This window comes from Ranitomeya variabilis, chromosome 3, assembly GCF_051348905.1.
Source record: "Ranitomeya variabilis isolate aRanVar5 chromosome 3, aRanVar5.hap1, whole genome shotgun sequence".
NCBI lineage: Eukaryota > Metazoa > Chordata > Amphibia > Anura > Dendrobatidae > Ranitomeya > Ranitomeya variabilis.
The window spans coordinates 739,880,900-739,904,757 of NC_135234.1; the positions used below are offsets into that span (position 1 = coordinate 739,880,900).

At 40.3% G+C, this 23,858-nt stretch overlaps 1 protein-coding gene across 1 annotated transcript in view; it reads right to left on the reverse strand.

The window, feature by feature from the left end:
• TRPC6 (transient receptor potential cation channel subfamily C member 6) overlaps positions 1 to 23,858 on the reverse strand; it is a 251,147-nt gene that overhangs the window by 49,360 nt on the left and 177,929 nt on the right. Inside the window, exons 2-5 of the mRNA XM_077298478.1 lie at positions 17,439 to 18,213; positions 10,363 to 10,551; positions 8,983 to 9,147; positions 5,605 to 5,821 (exon numbers count right to left, since the gene is read on the reverse strand). Coding sequence (XP_077154593.1) covers positions 5,605 to 5,821; positions 8,983 to 9,147; positions 10,363 to 10,551; positions 17,439 to 18,213 — 1,346 coding nt within the window. The remainder of the gene's footprint in view (positions 1 to 5,604; positions 5,822 to 8,982; positions 9,148 to 10,362; positions 10,552 to 17,438; positions 18,214 to 23,858) is intronic.

Below are 23,858 nucleotides of genomic sequence, written 5' to 3' on the forward strand. Positions count from 1 at the left end.
TTTGCACTACTGGACTAGATAGGCTATCCTTAACATACATTAATGAGGCTTCATGACCCTGTCTCCAGTTGTCCTTTCCTGGGCCACTGCTTACTGGGAACACCCCACAGGATCTTCTGTTTTGGCCTAATCTATTCATCATTATTTGACCCTTGTTACAGTTGTTCATGTTTTTAAGGCCCTCATAAACATTAGACTAACATCGGCCGTACCCAATGATATTGATGGGTATGGCCGACATTCCAATGATGATGTCGGGGGAAATAAGGAAATAAGGATTCGGCATGTCTGATTTTGGACTGCCAATCCTTTTGTTCTCGAGTAGATAGAACAAGCCAAAGAACACGGTGGAGCGAGCACACCTGTATATGGCAAGTCAAGCAAAATAGCTGCCAAATAAACGATTGGCTGAACCACCGCTTGGCCGACATCAACTGTATGTAAAGTGTATGAAGAAGGCTTTACACTTGCCCATTTTTTCATTTTCCAACACATCATCTTGAAAAATTGACTTCTCACTTGCTGCTTAATATATCCCACCTTTTGAAAGATGCCATTGTCCTTCATGTAGAATGAACCTACAAGTGTATAAAGGGTTTATTTTAATTCCGATATTTTCGTCCCATTGACTTGCATTGGGATCGGGTATCGGTATCGGATTGGATCCGATATTTTGACGGTATCGGCCGATACTTTCCGATACCGATACTTTCCGATATCGGAAAGTATCGCTCAACACTAGATATGAGTGATAGAAAAGTAATTAGAGGATGACATTGATGGAGTCAAAGTCAGAACATCACTTTGAAGAAGACAAAATCTGTAGATCACAGTGATAAAGACCATAAAGATCAGGAAGATGAAGATCCGTCAGAAGATCGTAATAATGAAGATGAAATCAGAAGACATCATTGGTGGAAAGCAAATCACAGTCAAATTCGAAACCCCATTTTTAATCTTTATCTGTTTTATATAATTGTTCTTTCTCAATAAACCTTATTTGATTTTACTTTTGGGAGTTATGCTTCCTGTTTTTTGTAGGTTTTTGTATTTAGTAGAAGTGCCCTTCACTTCTTGGCCAATATATAGGAATGTGAATATTCCAGGATCAGTAGCGCAGGATACCCAATTATACACAAATTATCAGATGTTTATACTATATGTGTCCTTTGGGTCATTGTCATATGAACTGAAATCTGCTAAATTTGTATGCTGAGGAATAAGGAGTTCTTTAAAATTTGCGAGAAAAGTTAAAAGTGGATACTAGTGACGAGCGAACATGCTGGGATAAGGTGTTATCGCCATGCTCGTGTATTTACTTGTCATCGGCGTGTTCGAAAAATATGGTCGAGACCCTGTGGCTGCATGTCTTGCAGCTATTCGACATCCGCAACACATGCAGAGATTGCCTGTTTGTTAGACAATCCCTGCATGTGTTGTGGCTGTGGAATAGCTGCTAGACATGCTGCCGCAGGGACTCGAGCATACAGCTCTGGCAAAAATTAAGAGACCACTGCAAAATGTTCAGTTTGTCTGATTTTTCTTTTTATAGGTATATTCTTGAGTAAAATGTAAATTGTTCTTTTATTCTATAAACTTCTGACAACCTGACTCTGAATTTCCAAGCAATAAATTTTGTATTTTTTTTCTGACAAAGACAATGGTCAAAATTAAAAAACAAACAAACAGTGCTTTCAGACCTCAAATAATGCAAATAAAACAAGTTTGTAATCATTTAGAAACAACAATACTAATGTTTTAATTCAGGAAGAGGTCAGAAATCAATATTTTGTGGAATAACCATGGTTTTTAATCACAGCTTTCATGCGTCTTGGCGTGCTTTCCACCAGTCTTTCACACTGCTTCTGGCGCAAAAATTTGAGCAGTTCTTCTTTGTTTGATGGCTTGTGACTATCCATCATCCTCTTGGTTACATTCCAGAGGTTTTCAATGGGGTTCAGGTCTGGAGATTGGACTGCCCACGACAGGGTTTTGATGTGATGGTCTCTTAATTGTTGCCAGAGCTGCATTATTCGAGCACGCCGAAGACACTCGGTTAGCACCCGAGCATGGCGGATAACACCTTATCCGATCACGTTCGCTCATCACTAGTGGATGGCCCCCTCGTTAGGAATTACTGCTCCTTAGGAAACTGGTCTGAGCTCAAAGATCGAAGATCATTTCACAAAAGTGATAAATTGAACTGATATGACTCAACTTCCAGTTGCTATTTTTTTGCAAAAATGAACACCACTTTTGATTTGTAGTCAAGTTTATGTTTTGGGTGCAAATCTCTTTAAAAAAAAAAAAATGTCCTGATACAATCTGACACATTCTGCTATTAGATGAAAACCCCATTAAGGAAGGTTCAGCGGCACACAAGAGACTGGAGGACGAGCGGCTGCACTTTCATTTAGGTGGATACGATTTTCTATTTAAATGTCAGTTCTCTGGCAGACTTCTGACATGAAATAGGCCTCTATCCCTGAGCGTCTGCTTAGCGTTGCTTGTAGGATCCTTGTACTGACACATGATATAAACCTCCATCTCTCGTCAAATGTACCTGCCAGAGCTTTTAATTAAAGTTTTGTGGCAAACAGCATCAAAGGAGGAGGAGATCCTCAGCCTCTGACCATTTATTACTGCAGCATTGCTGTCAATAACTTCCTTTTATCTGGTCATTACATCACTTAGAGAAGATACAGTATTTCATGTAAGGCCAAGTGTTCTTCTTACTGCCCTTATTAGTGTCAGTAAAAAGACAGAATTGAAAAGCATTCCCATCCATAGGACATGCCATAAATGTCTAATAGATGGGGTCTGACCTCTAGGGGGGCCAACTTATTGTGATGTCATTTGATGAATCAACAAGGTTGTCAGCGGACGCCATTATGTTTACGGCTAACAAAGAAATCTAAAAAAACAATGCCTATTGAGAATATAAAAACAACAAACCCAAACAACACCAAAAACAAACCCCAACAAATCTAATAGAGATCAACAAAAGGTAGAAAATTCCCAAACAATGTGGTACACGGACAAAAATAGTGAATATCTCAAAAAATGAGATAGTTGTCTCTCAAGAAGAATACAGTAGGGCAAGACACTAGATCAAGCCTTACTTAGACCGTGAAGATAGGTATACCCAGGACCAGCAAAGTCGGCGTCCCTGCTCAGCAGATCCTTGGCCCTGTTTTTGGCGTGCTCGAAAAATATGTTCAAGATCCCGTGGCTGCATGCCTCACGGCTGTTCGACAGTCACAATACATGTCAGGATTTACTTTTCGATAGATATAATCCCTGCATGTGTTGCGGCTGTTGAGCAGCCTGGAGACATGCAGTCGCGAAGAATCGAACATATTATTCGAGCACATCGAAGACACTCAAGCATGGCGGATAACACCTTATTCCCGCTTGTTCGCTCATCACCAATTATTAGTTAAAAGAACGTGTCACCAGAACAAAAGTGGCCAGTTTTATATTTATTTTCATCCCCACTGTTCCTCTTATTATTCCTTATATTTTTCTTTGACAAGCTAGACTGCAGCTCCAGTACTTGTAGTGTTGCTCCATGAGAAGTCACGGACAATGACAGATATGAACTCTCCTCACCAGTCGTGTTTATCCGATCTTACACAGCCATTGGTATTCATAGCAGAGTCTGTAATAGGCAGCCGTGGGTCTGAGTGCATGACTCTATCTGTTTTCTCATTACGGGGAAGGAGACGTAGAAAATATTGCTGTTATTTAAAATTGTATTCAATCTATCAAACTCTGGTGTTACAAAGAAGCTAATCAGAAGCCCGGCTCATAAATATCAGGAGGAAATATACTGCTTGTTAGTTGGGTTTTCCTCATTAATGTTCTGTCTTCGAATCTGATCTTCCATGTTATTAATGATTGGCTGCATACAGATATACTGCATCAATGAATGCCGGGACAAAACATTTTCAGCAGAACTTGCGAAAAGAATCACACTGTCTCCACTGTCTTCTATTCTATCCATAGCCCATCCTGGTGCCATCTCTACTCCTTCCATTGCTCCATGGTCCAGTTCTAATGCTCATGTGCCCATTGTAGTGTTTTTCGATCTTGGCCAGGGCTAACTTCTCAGCAATTTGCACTACTGGACTAGATAGGCTATCCTTAACATACATTAATGAGGCTTCATGACCCTGTCTCCAGTTGTCCTTTCCTGGGCCACTGCTTACTGGGAACACCCCACAGGATCTTCTGTTTTGGCCTAATCTATTCATCATTATTTGACCCTTGTTACAGTTGTTCATGTTTTTAAGGCCCTCATAAACATTAGACTAACATCGGCCGTACCCAATGATATTGATGGGTATGGCCGACATTCCAATGATGATGTCGGGGGAAATAAGGATTCGGCATGTCTGATTTTGGACTGCCAATCCTTTTGTTCTCGAGTAGATAGAACAAGCCAAAGAACACGGTGGAGCGAGCACACCTGTATATGGCAAGTCAAGCAAAATAGCTGCCAAATAAACGATTGGCTGAACCACCGCTTGGCCGACATCAACTGTATGTAAAGTGTATGAAGAAGGCTTTACACTTGCCCATTTTTTCATTTTCCAACACATCATCTTGAAAAATTGACTTCTCACTTGCTGCTTAATATATCCCACCTTTTGAAAGATGCCATTGTAAGGAAATAATGAATATTATTCACTTCATCAGTCGGTGGTATTAATGTTATAGCTGATTGAGGGTTTACTTTCTTCTGCATGCAGCATCCATGTAGAGTAATGGTTACGTTACACTCCTGTCTTGGGCTCCGCTGCATTCTCCTAGGTCCTCTGCCCTGTGTTGTGCTCCACGTCGGGTTTTGCAAGTTGCTTGGATCAATGACATCATCTCCCTAGAACTATTTAAGGCCCATTGACACGCACCTGTGTCTTGGGATTGAGTTTCCTAGACCTTTTTGTTTGGTGTGCTCCCTTTTCTGTCTATACTGTGCTTTTATCCCTGCTGGGTTCCACTTCATCTGTCCTGCTGATTCTGGATTCCTGGTGATCCTTTACAGTCCTCACTGCCCACGTGCCTTTCTGATAGCTGCATTGACGCTTGGTGTCCGCTTGCCCACGCGGACCTAAAACGTAGAGGATCCACCTCACCTGGTGAGCCGTGACAGGTTACAGACACAATGTGTAATCTTATTCAAGCCTTCTTCCTATTGTCGGTTATTACGGGAGAGAAAAATAGTAAGATATGACCACAGGGTCAGTATACACAGGGTTTTGGCCCATTACAACTTAATTTTGACACTATTTTAAATGGTCAGGTACATAGGATGTGGCTTCCAATGTGTCCTGTTAGGTTCAGATGGTTAGGAGTCGTTTCACGTTCTATTTTACGTGCTGAAAACCAATAATAAAACGTGTGTGTAGCCTTTCAGGTCATTAAACACTGTAAAACCCGTATTTAGGAAAATAGGTCACTCAAATAACTCGGACATTGGGATTTTAAATAAAAAAGAACCGGTCTCTTGGACAATCCGTGCTCTACAAAATTTATGGGAAGAGATTCTAAATATAATTTATGTATAAGACATCAAGAAATGGCAAAAAAAAAAATCTTTACCTATTACCCAGGAAATAATGAGCAATTCCATCCAGGAGAAGCAAGACGTTTTCATTCTAAAGATCTGCTTTGCATTATCTGTGATGCTCTCGTTAGGAAGGATCTTGGTGCCTTCGAATCTGTCGGCCGCATTCAGCACCAGCAGACCAAGGAAAATAGTAAATGAGGCCGCGTGAGCCACAAACTTCATGAAAGGACCACGCATTATCTTACCAAGCTGTAAAAGAAAAGATATCGCATAAGCCAGATAACTTAATACACTATTAGCACTCATACATTATGCATTGGGAATCCAGTCCATGAATAATATTATCAAGGCAACCCACTCGTATTTATTCCAAAATATCAAGACCATAATATGAAAGATTTCTTGGCAAATAAAAGCAAGTGACTGCACATTTCTGGTTCACATGAAGACAGTTCAATTCCCTAGAATTATGTGTTAAAGTGGTTGTCCGACCACAGTATATTGATGACTTGTCCGTACAGCTCAGTCAGACGACCGTATTATCGGTCTGAGAGCGATCCAACAAAACTTCGGATCACACTCGGACCAATGTTATTCTATGGAGCCATACACGTCAGATTTTTTTACTCGGACAGAGTCTATCCAATTAAAAAAAAACGCAGCGTGCCCGATTTATATCTGATATTCGGATCGCACTCAGTCATGCAAGTCAATGAGAGCGTGGGAAACATCGAACTGTACTCGGATGACATAGGAGTCCAGTCATATTTAAACGGACTGACAGAATGGAGAAGATGGAAACATATTTTTCTCCATGTTCTCCTCATCCAAGAGAATTGGATCACACTATGATTACACTCTGATCAAAGCCTGATCAGTGTTTGATCAGAGAGTCAATTACACAATCGTCCAGATTCTTTCGGATTAGAGAATCTAGGACTGTCTCTCTGTGTCCACAGGGTAGGTCATCAAACGCTGATCTGTGGGGATCCAACATCTGGCAACCCCACCCATCAACTGTCATTTGCCCAGGTATCCACTGGATGTAAACAATTGAATGGAATTGTGTTTTGCAGCTCTGTTCAATATGTATCAGCCACTACTGGTTCATAGCGTATAGATTTATTACCGGGGCATAGCGCATAGAGTTATTTATTACTGGGGCATAGCTTATAGCATTATTTATTACCGGGGTATAGTGTATACAGTTATTTATTACTGGAGCATAGCATAGCGTATAGATTTATTACTGGGGCATAGTGTATAGAGTTATTTATTACTGGAGCATAGCGTTATTTATTACCGGGGTATAGTGTATAGAGTTTTTTATTACTGGGGCATAGCTTATAGCGTTATTTATTACCGGGGTATAGTGTATAGAGTTATTTATTACTGGAGCATAGCGTATAAATTTATTACTGGGGCATAGCGTATAGAGTTATTTATTACTGGGGCATAGCGTATAGCGTTATTTATTACTGGGGCATAGCGTATAGAGTTATTTATTACTGGGGTATAGCGTTATTTATTACCGGGGAATAGTGTATAGAGTTATTTATTACTGGGGCATAGCGTATAGCGTTATTTATTACCGGGGTATAGTGTATAGAGTTATTTATTACTGGGGCATAGTGTATAGAGTTATTTATTACTGGAGCATAGCGTGTAGAGTTATTTATTACTGGAGCATAGCGTGTAGAGTTATTTATTACTGGGGTATAGCGTATAGCGTTATTTATTACTGGGGTACAGCGTATAGAGTTATTTATTACTGGGGCATAGTGTATAGTGTTATATTACCGGGGTATAGTGTATGGAGTTATTTATTACCGGGGTATAGTGTATAGAGTTATTTATTACTGGGGCATAGTGTATAGAGTTATTTATTACTGGGGTATAGTGTATAGAGTTATTTATTACTGGAGCATAGCGTGTAGAGTTATTTAATACCGGGGCATAGCGTATAGAGTTATTTATTACTGGGGTATAGCGTATAGCGTTATTTATTACCGGGGAATAGTGTATAGAGTTATTTATTACTGGGGCATAGCGTATAGTTATTTATTACCGAGCATAGCGTATAGAGTTATTTATTACCAGGGCATGGCGTATAGGGTTACTTATTACCAGGCATAGTGTATAGAGTTATTTATTACCGGGGCATAGCGTATAGGGTTATTTATTACCAGGCACAGCGTATAGAGTTATTTACTACTTGGGCATAGCGTATAGAGTTATTTATTACTGGGGCATAGCGTATAGAGTTATTTATTACTGGGGCATAGCGTATAGCGTTATTTATTACTGGGGCATAGCGTATAGAGTTATTTATTACTGGGGTATAGCGTATAGCGTTATTTATTACCGGGGAATAGTGTATAGAGTTATTTATTACTGGGGCATAGCGTATAGTTATTTATTACCGAGCATAGCGTATAGAGTTATTTATTACCAGAGCATGGCGTATAGAGTTATTTATTACCGGGGCATAGCGTGTAGAGTTATTTATTACCGGGGCATAGCATATAGAGTTATTTATTACCGGGGCACAGCATATAGAGTTATTTCTTACCGGGCATAGAGTATAGAGTTATTTATTATCGGACCATAGCGTATAGAGTTATTTATTACGGGGTATAGCGTATAGAGTTATTTATTACGGGGTATAGCGTATAGAGTTATTTATTACGGGGTATAGCGTATAGAGTTATTTATTACCAGGCATAGCGTATAGAGTTATTTATTTCCAGGCACAGCGTATAGAGTTATTTACTACTTGGGCATAGCGTATAGAGTTATTTATTACCAGGGCATAGCGTATAGTTATCTATTACCGGGCACAGCGTGTAGAGTTATTTATTACCGGGGCGTAACGTATAGAGTTATTTATTACCGGGGCATAGCATATAGAGTTATTTATTATAGGGCATAGTTTATGGAACTATTATTTACTGTATAGTATTATTTCTTACAGGGCCGTATTGTATAGAGTTATCTATTACAATTTACGGTTGCACGGGCTACAGAATTTTTTAGTCAGTAATGTGTACAGTGTTATTCATTTCTGAGAGAACATTGTGCGGCACTTTTGTTTTCAGGGGCAAATCATGCACCATTATTTATTTCAGGAGGGACAGTATGTGGTACCATTTTTAGGGACATATTGTGTATGACTGTTTTAGCATAAAAGTTAATGATCTCCTGGAAAAGTTAGGAGTCAAAGCTGGGAGGCATACTCTGCAGAGACGATAAGTAGCTGGGAGAAGTCATCATGGTGGTCTGGGCCGAATAAGGAAAACAAGTTTATTTGATTTAAAAAGTAGGAATATATTTTTGATGGAAAGGAAGGAACCTGATGTTAAAAATGTTAATCTCACCCTTGAGGAGCATTTATTATATTAGTACATTACCTTGCTACACGGCGCCACCCAGTAAACCATTGCCAGAAATGGCAACCCGACTGCTACAGCCAACACAACCAGAAACTTTACTGCTGTGGTCTGTTGCCGCAAACCTGATAGATTTTCATACCAGATGGAAAGAAGCTGCTGCTGACAATTAGGATGGGCCACAAACTAAAAAATAAAAAAAATATTTATGTAAATTTAATATCTATTAAAACAACTAAAAAAATATTAATTTATCCTCACTGCCTCTAATTTCCCTACTTCCCATATTTAATCGATGAAGCCAAGTACAGCACTCGGCAGTTCACCACGGCGTATTGGTAATGGTTAAAAAATGGCCTAATGTTTGAAGAAGACCCTTCATCAAATTTCTCAGGCTAAACTGAACACATGATGTAATAGAGGCTGCATGATTAAATAAAAAGTTATTTTTGTTTTCTATTTTTGCCTCTTTGTGTCAGAGATGTTAGCAAAGTATTTAGCACCTCATGAGTTAATTTTTCTTTATATCTAAGTGAGTGTAATCACACAGTTTGCACTTGGGGTGTGTACTTCTGCTCCTGTTACATGCTGGCCAATCATTTGCAGGCAGCAATACTCAAAGGAAAGAAGAACACGCCCCTACAATGACTTAGAGTATTAGAGTAGATTTGTCAATGTGTAAAATGCATTATTGCAGCCCTGATATTCTTGTCTAACCTCCTGCTCGATTAGAAACACCTATCAGATAAGGTCCCTGTGGGAGAAGCAGCACAGCTGAGTTTAGCTGTGTCAAATTACAAACCCTTCTATCTTTCCTCCTTACCAAACACAATTACCTCAGCTGTACTGGCCATCCCTCAAACCGCAGCACGGAGATGTCTTAGTATCACACTTATGTCTGTTGTGCTCAACTAGTATTTACTCTATCAGGTCTTAGAGATCTATTTAATATTGTATTCAGTTTGTATTGCAAAATCTGGTGATAGATCGTCTTTAAATTCTTTAAATCCAAGACAACTCCTTTAGTAGTTCACTACATTTGACTTTCAGCTCATCCATTGGCTCAAGCTAAAAAATAAGTGCGCTATGTACCACCTAACATTTTATCTGGGGAGTTTATAGTCCAATGTGCCATATATGCCATTGATAACGTGGACTGAACTAGGGCCCTTTTTTAGTCCATATATCTGAGTCTTTGGAAAAAGGTTTTCTTGGAGTAGAGAAGGTGGTTAAACTACCGACTTTGCAACTTGGGCCAATACTATGAGATGACACAAGTCAACCAGATCGCGATCAGCCTAGAAGACAATAGTCAGTTGCCATTACTAGACATCACGTTCCTTCTAAAAATTGGACAATAATTGAGTTACGATCAGTGGTGTGAAGAAGCGTTACGCCTACCTTTTTTACTTCATACTTAATAGCAAGCTTTAATCGACAGAGGCTCGGCCGGCCGCTCACTTCTCCAGAGCTGTGGGTCGTGTCTACATCACCATTTAATATCGCTTCCACCTCCTCTGTGTTTCTGCACAAATCAAGAAGTCCAACAACAAAGTCCTTGCATTGCATAGACAATTTTTTGTAGTCATTCTAAAAAACATGTAAAACATATCGGAGAATGACTATAAATAGTCGAAACATGCGGAATTCATGGGGGCAACTCATCATAGGTTCCTGCCCATCCAGTGTGCCAGGTCTTCAAAATGGTTAAAAATGGTTAAGAAATGTGTTTCTTTTTTTCTAAAGAAGCTTAGAAACTGTTATATTTAGCTTTGCTTTAGCTATTCCACCCAGTTTAGTCCAAGGGCTCGACCTTTATATAATGAAGCAGAGGTAGGACTGCTGAGAAGTTTTTAAAAAAAACAAGACTAAATATTACAAAATTGTATTTGACACTCAATGCCAGGAACCAAATGAAAAGACCCATGTGTTCATGTAATTGATTTTAATAAATAACCAATCAAACAGAGATTAGGAGTCGCCACTAACTACAGATGTGCCCACCCTTACCTTTCCAAGAATTTCACTATGGACTCCCATAATACAGATTCACTATATTAAGGAATTTTATCAGGACCCTTGACAGACTGGAATTCACATGACGACCACTAGGTGGCTATATATATAGTATATACGGTATATATATATATATATATATATATATATATTTTTATTTATATTTTAAATCTATATTTAAATAAATACAAATATGGACGTTAATATACATATACAGTATATATATATATATATATATATATATATATATATATATATATAATTTTTTTTAACATCTCCTGACAGAGTATCATAATTTTTTATTTTTTCAAAGCTGAATGTTTTTCACCACTCACCCCAGGATGTCTCTGTATAACCCTGTCCACACCACTGATTGGCAGCTTTCTGTGTACACTGTACATAGGCAGAAAGCTGCCAATCAGTGGTGGGGGAGGGGTTATACAGAACTCGTGAATATTTAGGACTACATGTCAAAGGTTTACTAGTCCTCTAGTGTTAATCTCCTGCTGATAAAGCAGTGATTTTAGCAAAACTACAGCAAGCAGCCCAATAAGTTAAATGTAGCTGAAATCAGGATCCCTCTTCCTACATAATGATATGGAGATAAAAAGGAAGATATGTAAACCCTAGTGTAATTCTGAGTGTGTATAACCATCTTGAATAGAATGATAGGTGTTTCCTCACCTGGGTCATTGCACTATAGGTACAATGCCATGAGGTGTGTAGAGTGATTCCTCCTCGACCACGTGCCTTTCTAAATGACCAAATCCAAGTTTTCCATGGAAAAAGGGTATGGGAATTAAACACTGCAAGCTGAAGTTCTCTCTATGGGCGCCGTGTGGAGAGGTCCGTGCGAAGGATTACATCGGATTCGTCATCACTCAGGTAGATACAACAAACTCTAAGGGACACTAAGATATTACATAAGCACACCGAAGACACTTGGTTAGAGCCACGGTTAGCGTCCCTGCACCTGCAGGTCTCACGGCTGTTTGACAGCCACAACACGTGCAGTGATTTCCTGTTTGTTAGACAATCCCTCCATGTGTCGCAGCTGTCTAACAGCCGGGAGACATGCAGCCGCGGGGACTCTAACATATTATTTGAGCATGGCGAAGCCAGTCGGTTAGCACCCGGGCATGGCGGATAACACCTTATCCCAGCACATTCTCATCACTAGATCTGATCCTTTTGCACTAACCTTTTCACCCGGCGCCCATAGAGACCACTTCATCTTGCTTGTCTTGGCTGCCCCTACATTACGCTGATTAGGTGGCAAAATCTTGGTGATAGATTCCCTATAACAAGGAACTGGACAACTGATACATGCTTCCTGATTTATGGGCAGCATGTATAAAATGGTGGCCATATGACTTCAGTCATGTAGGTCTGACTCAGAAATGCTGCGGCTTTTGAGAAAAAAAAACGCACTCCAGAAGCCACTTTTCCCTCCCTCCGCTAGTGACTGACAGGTCTCTCCCAATACCCGCATGAAGGGCGAGACCTGACACGTAGGGGCAGCGGATGATAAAAATTTGCCAGAAACTGTAAGTCCAAGTAGTCTCCCGTGCAGTTTTTCAATTATGTTTTTATTTTGTGTGCCACAATGTTTAAGGGTCAAACATATATGTCTGAATTGATATAGCCGGTGTCGGAAACATCGAGCGGCATTAATCCACTGTCAGGTTCCCTATAAAAGAACTCCCTCTATCCCTCTCGAAACTGATGATGATAAATTCATTTTTATTCAATAGATGCATTTATAAAATAAATAATTTAATATTCGCAATTTTATTTTTTCTCCCTCCAGTGTCATTGTTATATTTACAGGATTTTTTTCGGCATTTATTAAAAAACACATATTGCCCTTACATCCCCACCAGTAATTACATTCGGATCCAGACATAATGAATACGCTGTATCTAGCAGGCAATGAATTCCAATGTAAACGTTAAGTCGTGTTTGCATATAAATGAACTATTTTACAACCGGCAAATCCCCTCTTATGTGTTCGGAGGTTTATTTAAGACTTAAATGACCTTCTGAAACAAACCTCACCCACCTTAGTGGCCATGATGAACGCTTTATGCAAAATATATGCAAAGGCAGTAATAACTGCCCCACAGAGCAATAAACAGTCTAAAATGCGAGCCCCGAGAGCTGTCGTTAGGGATAATTTATGCACGGGCACAGACCTTGGCATGCTAAATTACATATTTTCAAATGACATCGAGAAGAATGAGAGAGAAATCTGCAATTAAGACTCTTTGGAAAGGTTTGTCGCTTGTAATAAATATGAAGGGGGAGGAGAGAGAGACCTTAATAGGTTAAATGGCGCATAGTCTGCAATTAATTTTCACTATTTTGATTAAAAAAAAAAAAATTTGAGGCAACGTAAAACATACCATACTTTCTAAAAGCACAAATAAAAAAAATAAAAACAGGTGAAAAACACTGAAAACTGGACAAAAAAGGCTGCAATAATGAGTTGGACTGTGGGTGTTTTTTGTCCCATATTCTTGTTTATTTTTTTTCCCTTTTTTATTGTATATTGTATATGTGTTCACCTGTAATTTTTTTAAGTTCACCATTGTGTCTGGGGTTTGGAAAGTCCAGATGTTTTTGGCTGATACATCAATTGCGAATATTTAAAAAGTGGCAAATTGTTTTTGCAAATCTACTCCAGTATCCGCCCTATATGGATTTTGCTTAAGTTCGAGATACATACATATATATATATATATATATATATATATATATATATATATATATACACACACTGCTCAAAAAAATAAAGGGAACACTAAAATACCACATCCTAGATATCTCTGAATGAAATATTCCAGTTGCAAATTTTTTATTCATTGCATAGTAGAATGAGTTCAGAACGATAAAATATAACAATTATCAATGTAAATCAAAATGAATATCCCATGGAAGTCTGGATTTGGAATTATACTCAAAGTCAAAGTGGAAAATCAAATTACAGGCTGATCCAACTTCAGTGGAAATGCCTCATGGCAAGGAAAAGATGCTCAGTAGTGTGTGCGGCCTCCACGTGCCTGTATGACCTCCCTACTGTACAATGCCTGGGCATGCTCCTGATGAGGCAGTGGATGGTCTCTTGAGGGATCTCCTCCCAGACCTAGACTAAAGCATCCGCAAACTCCTGGACAGTCTGTGGTGCAACGTGACGTTGGTGGATGGTGCGAGACATGATGTCCCAGATGTGCTCAATCGGATTCAGGACTGGGGAACAGGCAGGCAAGTCCATAGCTTCAATGCCTTCATCATGCAGGAACTGCTGACACACTCCAGCCACATGAGGTCTGGCATTGTCCTGCATTAGGAGGAACCCAGGGCCAACCGCACCAGCATATGGTCTCACAAAGGGTCTGAGGATCTCATCTCGGTACCTAATGGCAGTCTGGCAAGCACATGGAGGGCTGTGCGGCCCTCCAAAGAAATGCCACCCCACACTATTACTGACCCACTGCCAAACTGGTCATGTATGTATGAAGTATGAAGTATGTTGCAGGCAGCAGATCGCTCTCCACGGCATCTCTAGACTCTGTCATGTCTGTCACATGTACTCAGTGTGAACCAGCTTTCATCTGTGAAGAGCACAGGGTGCCAGTGGTGAACTTGCCAATCCTGGTGTTCTGTGGCAAATGCCAGGCGTCCTGCATGGTGTGGGGCTGTGAGCACAACCCCCATCTGTGGACGTCGAGCACTCAGACCATCCTCATGGAGTCGGTTTCTAACCGTTTGTGCAGACACATGCACATTTGTGGCCTGCTGGAGATCATTTTGCAGGGCTCTGGTAGTGCTCCTCCTGTTCCTCCTTGCACAAAGGCGGAGGTAGCTGTCCTGCTGCTGGGTTGTTGCCCTCCTACGGCCCCCTCCACGTCTCCTGGTGTACTGGCCTGTCTCCTGGTAGTGCCTTCAGCCTCTGGACACTACGCTAACAGACACAGCAAACCTTCTTGCCACAGCTCGCATTGATGTGCCATCCTGGATGAGCTGCACTACCTGACCCACTTGTGTGGGTTGTAGAGTCCGTCTTATGCTACCCCGAGTCTGAAAGGACAACCAACATTCAAAAGTGACCAAAACGTCAGCCAGAAAGCATTGGTACTGAGATGTTATATTCTGTTGTTTAATTGTTACCTTTACTTTTTTGAGCAGGATAGATAGATAGATAGATAGATAGATAGATAGATAGATAGATAGATAGATAGATAGATAGATAGATAGATAGATAGATATAGATATATATTTATATACACACACATTTTTGGACATTTTAGCAGAAAAAAAATCAGCTTTTTGCACTTAAAAGTCTCAAATAAAGTTAAAGACAACAGAAAAGAATATTGTTGATTTTGCACAAAATTAGTTAATAATATTTCAAATTGAAGCGTTTGGCACAAAAAACATCAACAAATACCAAAAGATAAAAAAGAAAAGTGACTTATCCCAATATGTAGTAGGTGTTATAACAATAATATTAGCAAATACCTTCAATTATAAATGTGGTGTAGTTCCTCTGATTTGCTACTGTATGTCATTTTTCTAATGGGCAGGCATTGAAGGACCTTAGGTATTCATGGTTACAACCACTAAAATACTGACCGTTTGTTAGCAAGTTGCTAGTGGATGTAACCATAGATAACTAAGGTCCTGCAGTGCCTGCACTTGAGGAAAAAGGTAGCAAATCAGAAAAGCTATTCTACATTGCTAATTGGAGGTAATTGCTAATATTATTATTATTACAACACCTGCTACATATTGGGAAAGGATCATGGAGATGGGAATACCCCTTTAAGTAAAAACACAAATAGTGAATTGGGCCCAAAATCTCCATAGTCCTGATTTATCATTGCATTTATAACTTTTTTTTGTCAAATGTTGTACTTTTTTTTGCTGCTTACACCAAATTCATCATTCTTTTTGTGCCTTTTTTAATGTGTACTTTATATGTGATTGTCTATAGAATTTTTTTTATTAGTTTGCCTCTAAGGGTGGGGTTTAGGGTTTCTAGTGGTCCCATTCATTATTTGCAACTTTGTACTCCTGACCCCCTCATTCCTCTACTTAGAGTGATTTTGTGAAAATCAGCAATTTTTGTGATTTCGTTTTCAAAACATGCGACTTTTTGATCTTAAATCTTGCAAAAAAATTTAGAGACAGTAAAAAAGATAAAAAAGACAATTTTTTCTACTTTACACAAAATTCATGAACTGTGTGTGCCATTTTGATGAATTTAGTACAATAAAAACTTCAGAAAATGTCACGCTAGATAAAAAAGGAAAAACCGTCCATTTTTTTAAGCTTAAATTTTGATTAAAATAAAAATATATACTTTTTTCTTTTTTTGGGGGGGGGGGTGAGACTAAGAGCACAGTCAGAAGGCCGCACTGCTTGTGAAAAGATGGCATCACAATCCGCAGACTGGCCATCAGCTCTCCTGACCCGAGCATCACAGCATGTATTTCTATGCAGCTGTCATGCTAAGGTCAGGAGTGCCGACAGACAGTCCAAGGAGTGCGATACGATCCTCGCACACATTATATGGCCGTCTGACTGCACCATTAGTGGGAGGGTGCGGTGACCCACAGACCAAAAGATTCTTTCTAATCTATATTTATGTGACTGATCAGTACCATTGTGCAGCCTTCTCAGTGGCGGGACACAGACAGAAGATGGCTTGTGTACAAGAACAGTATATGGGCCCTTCAAAGTTCAATAGTTAAGCATAATGATTCACTCAGCAACCGCGGGGACTCGAACATGTTATTCGAGCACGCCAAAAATACACGATTAGGACACGAGCAAGGTCGGATAACACCTTACCGAGCACGCTCGCTCATCACTACTGCCCGGTCATCTCTGCACCTTGTTGCCTGCAACCTTTCTATAGGCCACGATATTAACCCTGCCCATGGGCTAGAGCTCCAAATAAATTCACATTTTTGATGAAAATTAGTATTGTGTACCATTAAAATGGCAAATAAACCAAATTAATTAGATTTATCACCCAGCGTTACTTCTTACAAAACAGTATTATTAGTTAAAGCCTGTGAGTCCTTTTCCAATGTATTCAGAAAGCCTGAGAGTCCTTTCTTCACTTATACAGAAAGCCTGTGAGTCCCGCTTTCACCGCCCACACACTGTGATCGACAGCTCACTCTGTATGCAAACTCACAGAAAAAAAGTAGGGATTAGACTCAATTTTGTGGCCCTACTCTTTTCTACATCCTCCTTTGCGACCTGCTTCCAAATATCTCATTGACCTCTTTCATTATTGAGCTAAGTTCACATCATCTAATTTTCATCCAGAAAAATGTATGATTCTTGAAATGTAATACAGCATTTTTCTCTATTCAACAGTACAATAGCATTTCCATGATTATACACATTTTTTGGAAATTCACTTGCCAATCACGTACGGCACCCACCTTGAATTCTTTTTCTATGTTTGCTAATACGGCCAGTTCATTACTGAGTTCTAAAGCCGTCATGACCGGGTCCTCACTAGACAAAGACAGATATGCCGGACTGGCAAGACCTTTATAAGCATTAATCCGGGACCTGGAATGGCTAAAAGAGTCATGTTTTTGTTTTTCACTACATTCACAACATTTACAAAAATAGTCATGTGGCCTCTCGATCCTGGCTCCTTTCCTTAGAAGTGTATGAACGATCTCATATTCCTGACAGTGAGCAGCCAAAATGATGGGAGTGATGTCTTGAGAGAACCTTGTCCCGTCTTCATCGTAGGCGTAAAAGTCATCGTGTTGGAATTCAGCTTGACTTGGACTTGTGGTGAGCCGCTTCCCTTCAGCAAACGACGGGTGTCCCAGTATAGCCTCGACTATCCTCACGTATCCTTTGCTGATGGCTAGAAGTAACGCATCCCCAACCCGGGCCAAGTTTTCTTTCTTAAGTAGAAGTTCTGTAATTTCCAAGTGCTCATTGCCAACAGCTAATTGCAAAGCGTTTTGACCCATGTAATCTACGCAGTTGACATTTAACTCGTGACACTCTTCCATCATTTTTCTAACTACCGGAATGTTACCGTACTCCGCTGCGTCCAAAAAGCGCTCTTCCTCTGCTGTAAGGCTGGTGGAACGGTCATTAAACATGTAAGCCGGTCCTCTATTGGCTTGTCTTCTGCCCTTCTCCCTAAGCAATGTTTGCCGTCTATGAGATAACTTATTGTCAGTGGCACGCCTAGGAAGACAAAAGAAAAGGATAAAATGGTCAACAAAGTCATAAAAAACTAAAACCAGTCGCGTCCCAACGCATTTGACTGATGCAAAGCCTGTGATAGGAGCACCAACTGCTTGTTAGGACATTGCTGTAGTGGTTACCGGCAGGTGCAACTAGACACATCTCACCAATACTAGCCGTATAAACCTACAATAAGTGAGTGTTACAACCTATACATAAATTTTTTGTGTCATAATTATAGGGAGTGTTTCCCCAAAATCAACACAGTAGAGGTGATAACTTATCATTAGTAGGAATTCAACGACTGGGACAGCCACCGACCAGAAGAACAAGGTACCAAAGTCTTAGTGTTGATAGAGCAGTAGTGAGCATGTGCGACCATTCACTGCCTATATGAGTGATGGTCGCACATGCTCAGTCCACTCGGACTTCAGAACCCTCATTCTCATAAGCTGTGGGGATCCTCCAGTAACTATGCTTTTATCATCTATCCTGTGCATAGGCTATGTTATTTATTGGACGCTTGGATATTTAAAGGGAACCTATCACCCCGTTTTTTAAAGATTAGATAAAAATAGTGTGAAATAGGGGCAGAGCTGGGCTTTACATTAGTGCCTTTTTGGTGCCTTTACACCCCCGTTAGGCTGCCGAAATACCTTTGTGAAGTGGCCGTTTTGTCCTGTCACTCAAGTTGGTCAGGTCGGATGGGCGTGGTCACAGCGCTGTTTGTCCCCCAGGATCCTGCTCATCATTACGTTGGTGGCGTAGTGGTGTGCGCATGTCCAGCAGGCGAATCCACTGCCCAGGAGATGAATAACAGCGCGGTCTTCGCTATTCAGCCGTTTACCGGTGGGCGCGGCCATCTTTCCTGTGGCCGCGCCTGCGCAGATGGAGCGCTCTGCTGCCCGGGGCTTCAGGAAAATGGCCACCGCGATCTCCATCTGCGCACGCGTGGAATCCCGCGGCCATTTTCCTGAAGCCCCGGGCAGCAGAGTGCTCCATCTGCGCAGGCGCGGCCACAGGAAAGATGGCCGCGCCCACCGGTAAACGGCTGAATAGCGAAGACCGCGCTGTTATTCATCTCCTGGGCAGTGGATTCGCCTGCTGGACATGCGCACACCACTACGCCACCAACGTAATGATGAGCAGGATCCTGGGGGACAAACAGCGCTGTGACCACGCCCATCCGACCTGACCAACTTGAGTGACAGGACAAAACGGCCACTTCACAAAGGTATTTCGGCAGCCTAACGGGGGTGTAAAGGCACCAAAAAGGCACTAATGTAAAGCCCAGCTCTGCCCCTATTTCACACTATTTTTATCTAATCTTTAAAAAACGGGGTGATAGGTTCCCTTTAAGGGGTCTAATGAATTCAGAAAGACCCTGTCCCACAGCTGTAATTTAAAACAAAATGCTGTTCTTTATTCACCCTCCCCGGGTCCAGCACCGAGTCTCCACCGCTGCTCCCGGTGTCTATTATTGTCTGACGTCACGTCGACAGCTTTGCTACCAACAACTAAACTCAATGGCTCTGCCGGATTGACAGAAGAAGGTACTAATTGGCTGCAGCGCTGTCAATTTGATGTCAGCGCTGCAGACAATAACAGACAATGGATCCTGGGAGGGCAAATTTAGAATTGTTTTGTTTTGTTTGTTTGTCTTGTTTGTTTGTTTTTCAAATCAAACTGCAGTTTTTTTTATAACTTGTATAGATGAAAATATGCCTGTTTTCTTCAAAAACAGTGCCACTCATGTCCATAGGCTGTGCCTGGCATTACAGCTCAGCTCTACTGAGGTTAGCGGGATTCCGCTACAATACCACACACACTATTTTATTTACAGGGTATACAGTTATCTTCTACATTTATTATTTTGCAATAATGACTGCATATAGTGTGATAATTGATAGAGGACCAGTAGGGTATCCAGAATATAGAAAGCCTCAGAGCAACGATAAAAATAAGGCCCCTTTCAGGAGCAGCTTGACGCTAACTACTCAAAACAGGAAGTTCTGATGCTCAATCTTATACTCATGCCTTGATTAAATCTTCTATTTTCTTATTTCCCAACACTTCAGCAAATGTGGAGATCAAATTACTGTTCTGGTTCTCAACATCACTGAAACCACCAAACCACCAGGGAAGCCACCTAGATTGTCCCATGTGCAAATATGCTATGTACACCCTTATGGACGATTTATTTAACAAGACCTCTGTACTTAACATAAAACTCCTCTTCCCTTTTATGTGCAGTGATGTCATCAGCCAGGGTTTCCTCCTTTCTTAGGCAGATGGAAATCTAATCTTTATCATTTATCATATCGCAATCTGTAATTAAAGGGTTATTTTCATCTTCATCAGTGGATATTATTTTATAGTGCTTGAAAAAGCAAGCACTTATGCAATTCACTGCTTACTGAAATTTGCAGCCGTTCTTGAGTTATTAACACTTTTCTTTTGTTTACAGCTCAATGCTCAACATAAAACAATAGTGGTCGGTCTCCAAGGTAACGAGCTGTAAACAAATGTGTTTATAACTAAAGAATGGCTGCAAATTTTAATAAACGGTAAACTGAAAAATTTCTTGTATACAAGTATTATTCATCAGTATCCATTTACGAAAATGGAAAAATAACACTTTAACCAGCTTTTCCTTAGCTTTCCTTTACAAATCCTGACATAAGTATCAAAAAACTAACTGACAAAATAATGATTTTGTTACTGTCTGTTGGGAGATATTTATAGTGTATGTGTCTATATCTGGCCAACCAGTGGTTGTGAGGTGGAATGCAGCCTGTCAAAGGTTTTTCTGGTATGTCAGAATAATTTATTGAATTTATTTTGTAAAAAGTTGGGCGACTATAATGAAAAATCACTTCTGGAATAGACTTTGGAATAGAAAAAAATATAGGAGTGGTTCGAAGCCTATGGGTATATCTGAAATTAATCTGGTTAAGTTAGTAGACTCAACTGCATAATATACAATATCACTCATTTATCTCTGTAGTTACATCTTTTGGATTAAATATATTTAAAATATGATTTTTGGAAAATGCATAAACTATATGGATGAATGTATTAGGACATCTTAATAATTGACTTCAGATTTCCGGAGTATAACATCTGACCCTTCACCCCCGGTGTATAACCTCCGGCACCCGCCGTGTCGTCTGCCTTTATTAACATGTGGCAGAACGGCCGGTGGAGCAGAGCTCACCGATACCAGCGCAGTCCAGTAATAGGAGCCACCGGGATAAAAAGTCCATTCATGACATTTCATCCTCCTAAATCTTACCCCATCACCTTTGAGTGATATTATTGATAGGATAATGGAAAAGTTATTTGCATATAGCTGTAGGGTGGGCACCTAGGGTCAATTCCCCCTGTGGGCTTCAGGCACCCCAGTCCGACCCTGTTGATAAGTGTAAGGAACCGCAGCAATTCAGCCACAAAGTGGAGATCCTGTAATGTTACAGAGCGGTGGGCCGAGTGCTGAGGAGCAGAGGGCAGAAAAGTCACCAATGGACTTCAAGCCTCCTCGGGAATTAACATCAGCACAGACACGAGCTTCATGGAGGAGAGATGGTGGAGGAGGGATAATGGTATGAGCTTGTTTCGTAAGGGTCAGCACCGGCTCCTTAGTTCCAGTGAAGCAAAATCCTAGTACTTCAGCAGAAGACATTTAGAACAATTGATTGTTTCAACATTTGTTAGAGCGGTTTGGAGAAGGCCCTTTTCTGTTCTAGCATGACAATGCCCCAGTGCACAAACAGGGTCCAGAAATTCATAGTTGGGTGAGGTCGGTGTTGACAAACTTGACTTCGACCCAAGTTAACACTTTTGGGATGAAATAGAACAGAGATTGTGAGCCCGGACCTCTCTCAAACTTACGAGCCTGACCTCACAAATGCTCTTCTGGTCGAATGGGCAATTCCCAAAGTCATGATAAAAAGAGAATTGGAAGCTGTTAAAACCACAAAGGGACCAACTGCACATTAATGTCTATGGATGTAGAATGGGAGGTCGTAAAAGCTCTGTAGGTGTAATGTTGAGGGTGCACATACTTTTGCTTATATAGTGTAGGTCATGAAAGGAGCTGTATACACCATTTCTATGATTAAGTCTATTTGGAAAGTTGCATCAAAATTCTATTTTAGATGCATTGAAACAATTAGAACAATTGGAAAAAGTGCAGCAAAAACTACGAAATACGAAAATTGTCAACCTAAGGAGAACACAGGGCAAGACACATGGCTAGTAAACAATTCTGTCAAGTTTTATTCTCATTTCATTTTAACAAGTCCTTAATAGATCTGATTGATCGGACATGGCATCCGCTTCAGGAGATGATTTAGGGCCCTATCTGCATTGTGTAATTGAAGTCTTCTGATGCTTCCCAACATTTATTGCCCCTTGACAGTCATCAGAGGAATATCAATAGATCTGCTATCTGCTAAGAGCATCCAGCCCTTTGTCATATATTGACAGGGAGAGACTCAAGAAGGTCCTTGTCCATTTTAATTAAGCGAGTCCACTGCATTTACCCCAATACTGTGGACATGAGCGACCACTAAAATGTAGAAGCCCCAACGGAGTCTCATCTACAAGATCCATTAAATGAAGTTGGTAAAGATTGCCACGTACGATCATTTTTTACAATTTCTTCTTAATATTATTGATATTTAAGAGGTTGTCTCAGATTAATAAGCCCTATAAGAGAATATGGACATTATAGAGGGGTAGTACCCAGTAAGCATGGCTGCTGCTATGACAAGCATGACACATTCATATATTTACTGGCTAGCTATTGATCATCTTATCTAATCCAGAGAGCTCCCAAATGCAAGGTGCACAAAACCAACACTTTTTAGTTTGGTTTGCAGGACAGTGCCATGAAAATCAACACTACAGGCAGGAGTGGGTTAACTTCAGCCACTGCTAGTAGATTCAATGATTTAGAAATTCCTGGCAGTCACTCTAGTCTGATGGCAAAATTGGTGACACTGTAAGGGAAATATAATTATATTCCGACCTACAAGTGCTTCTCCCAAAATTAGAATATCATCAAAAAGTTAATTTATTTCAGTTCTTCAATACAAAAAGTGAAACTCATATACACTGTGTTCCAAATGATTCTGCACAAAGAGTTTAGGAGTGATAAGGTTAGAATTTTTTTATTTGTCATTTAAACTCATTGATGGTGATGTGTGTCAGGGCTCTTTATATCACTGAAAGCAATTGCAGATATCTGTGCAAACTAGTTTGTCAGGTGTGTCCAAATAAATGCAAGACTACTTAAGAAGGCTGTTCCACATTATTAAGCAGCCTACATTTTCGCCAAAATGGGAAAGAAAAAGGATGTGTCGGCTGCAGAGAGGCAACAAATTATGGAGTATTTAGGTCAAGGCATGACTACAATCAACATTGCCAAGACACTTCATCGTGATCATCGCACAATCAAGAAGTATGTAGCTGATTCCCAGCACACACGTGTGCGCGCTGATAAGGAAAAATTGAGGACTCTTTCCAACAGGCAATTGTGTAAGGTTAAAAGAGCAGCTGCAAAAATGCCTTGTCATAGCAGCAGACAAGTTTTTGAAGCTGCTGGTGCCTCCAACGTCCCCAGAACAACAAGATGCAGGGTC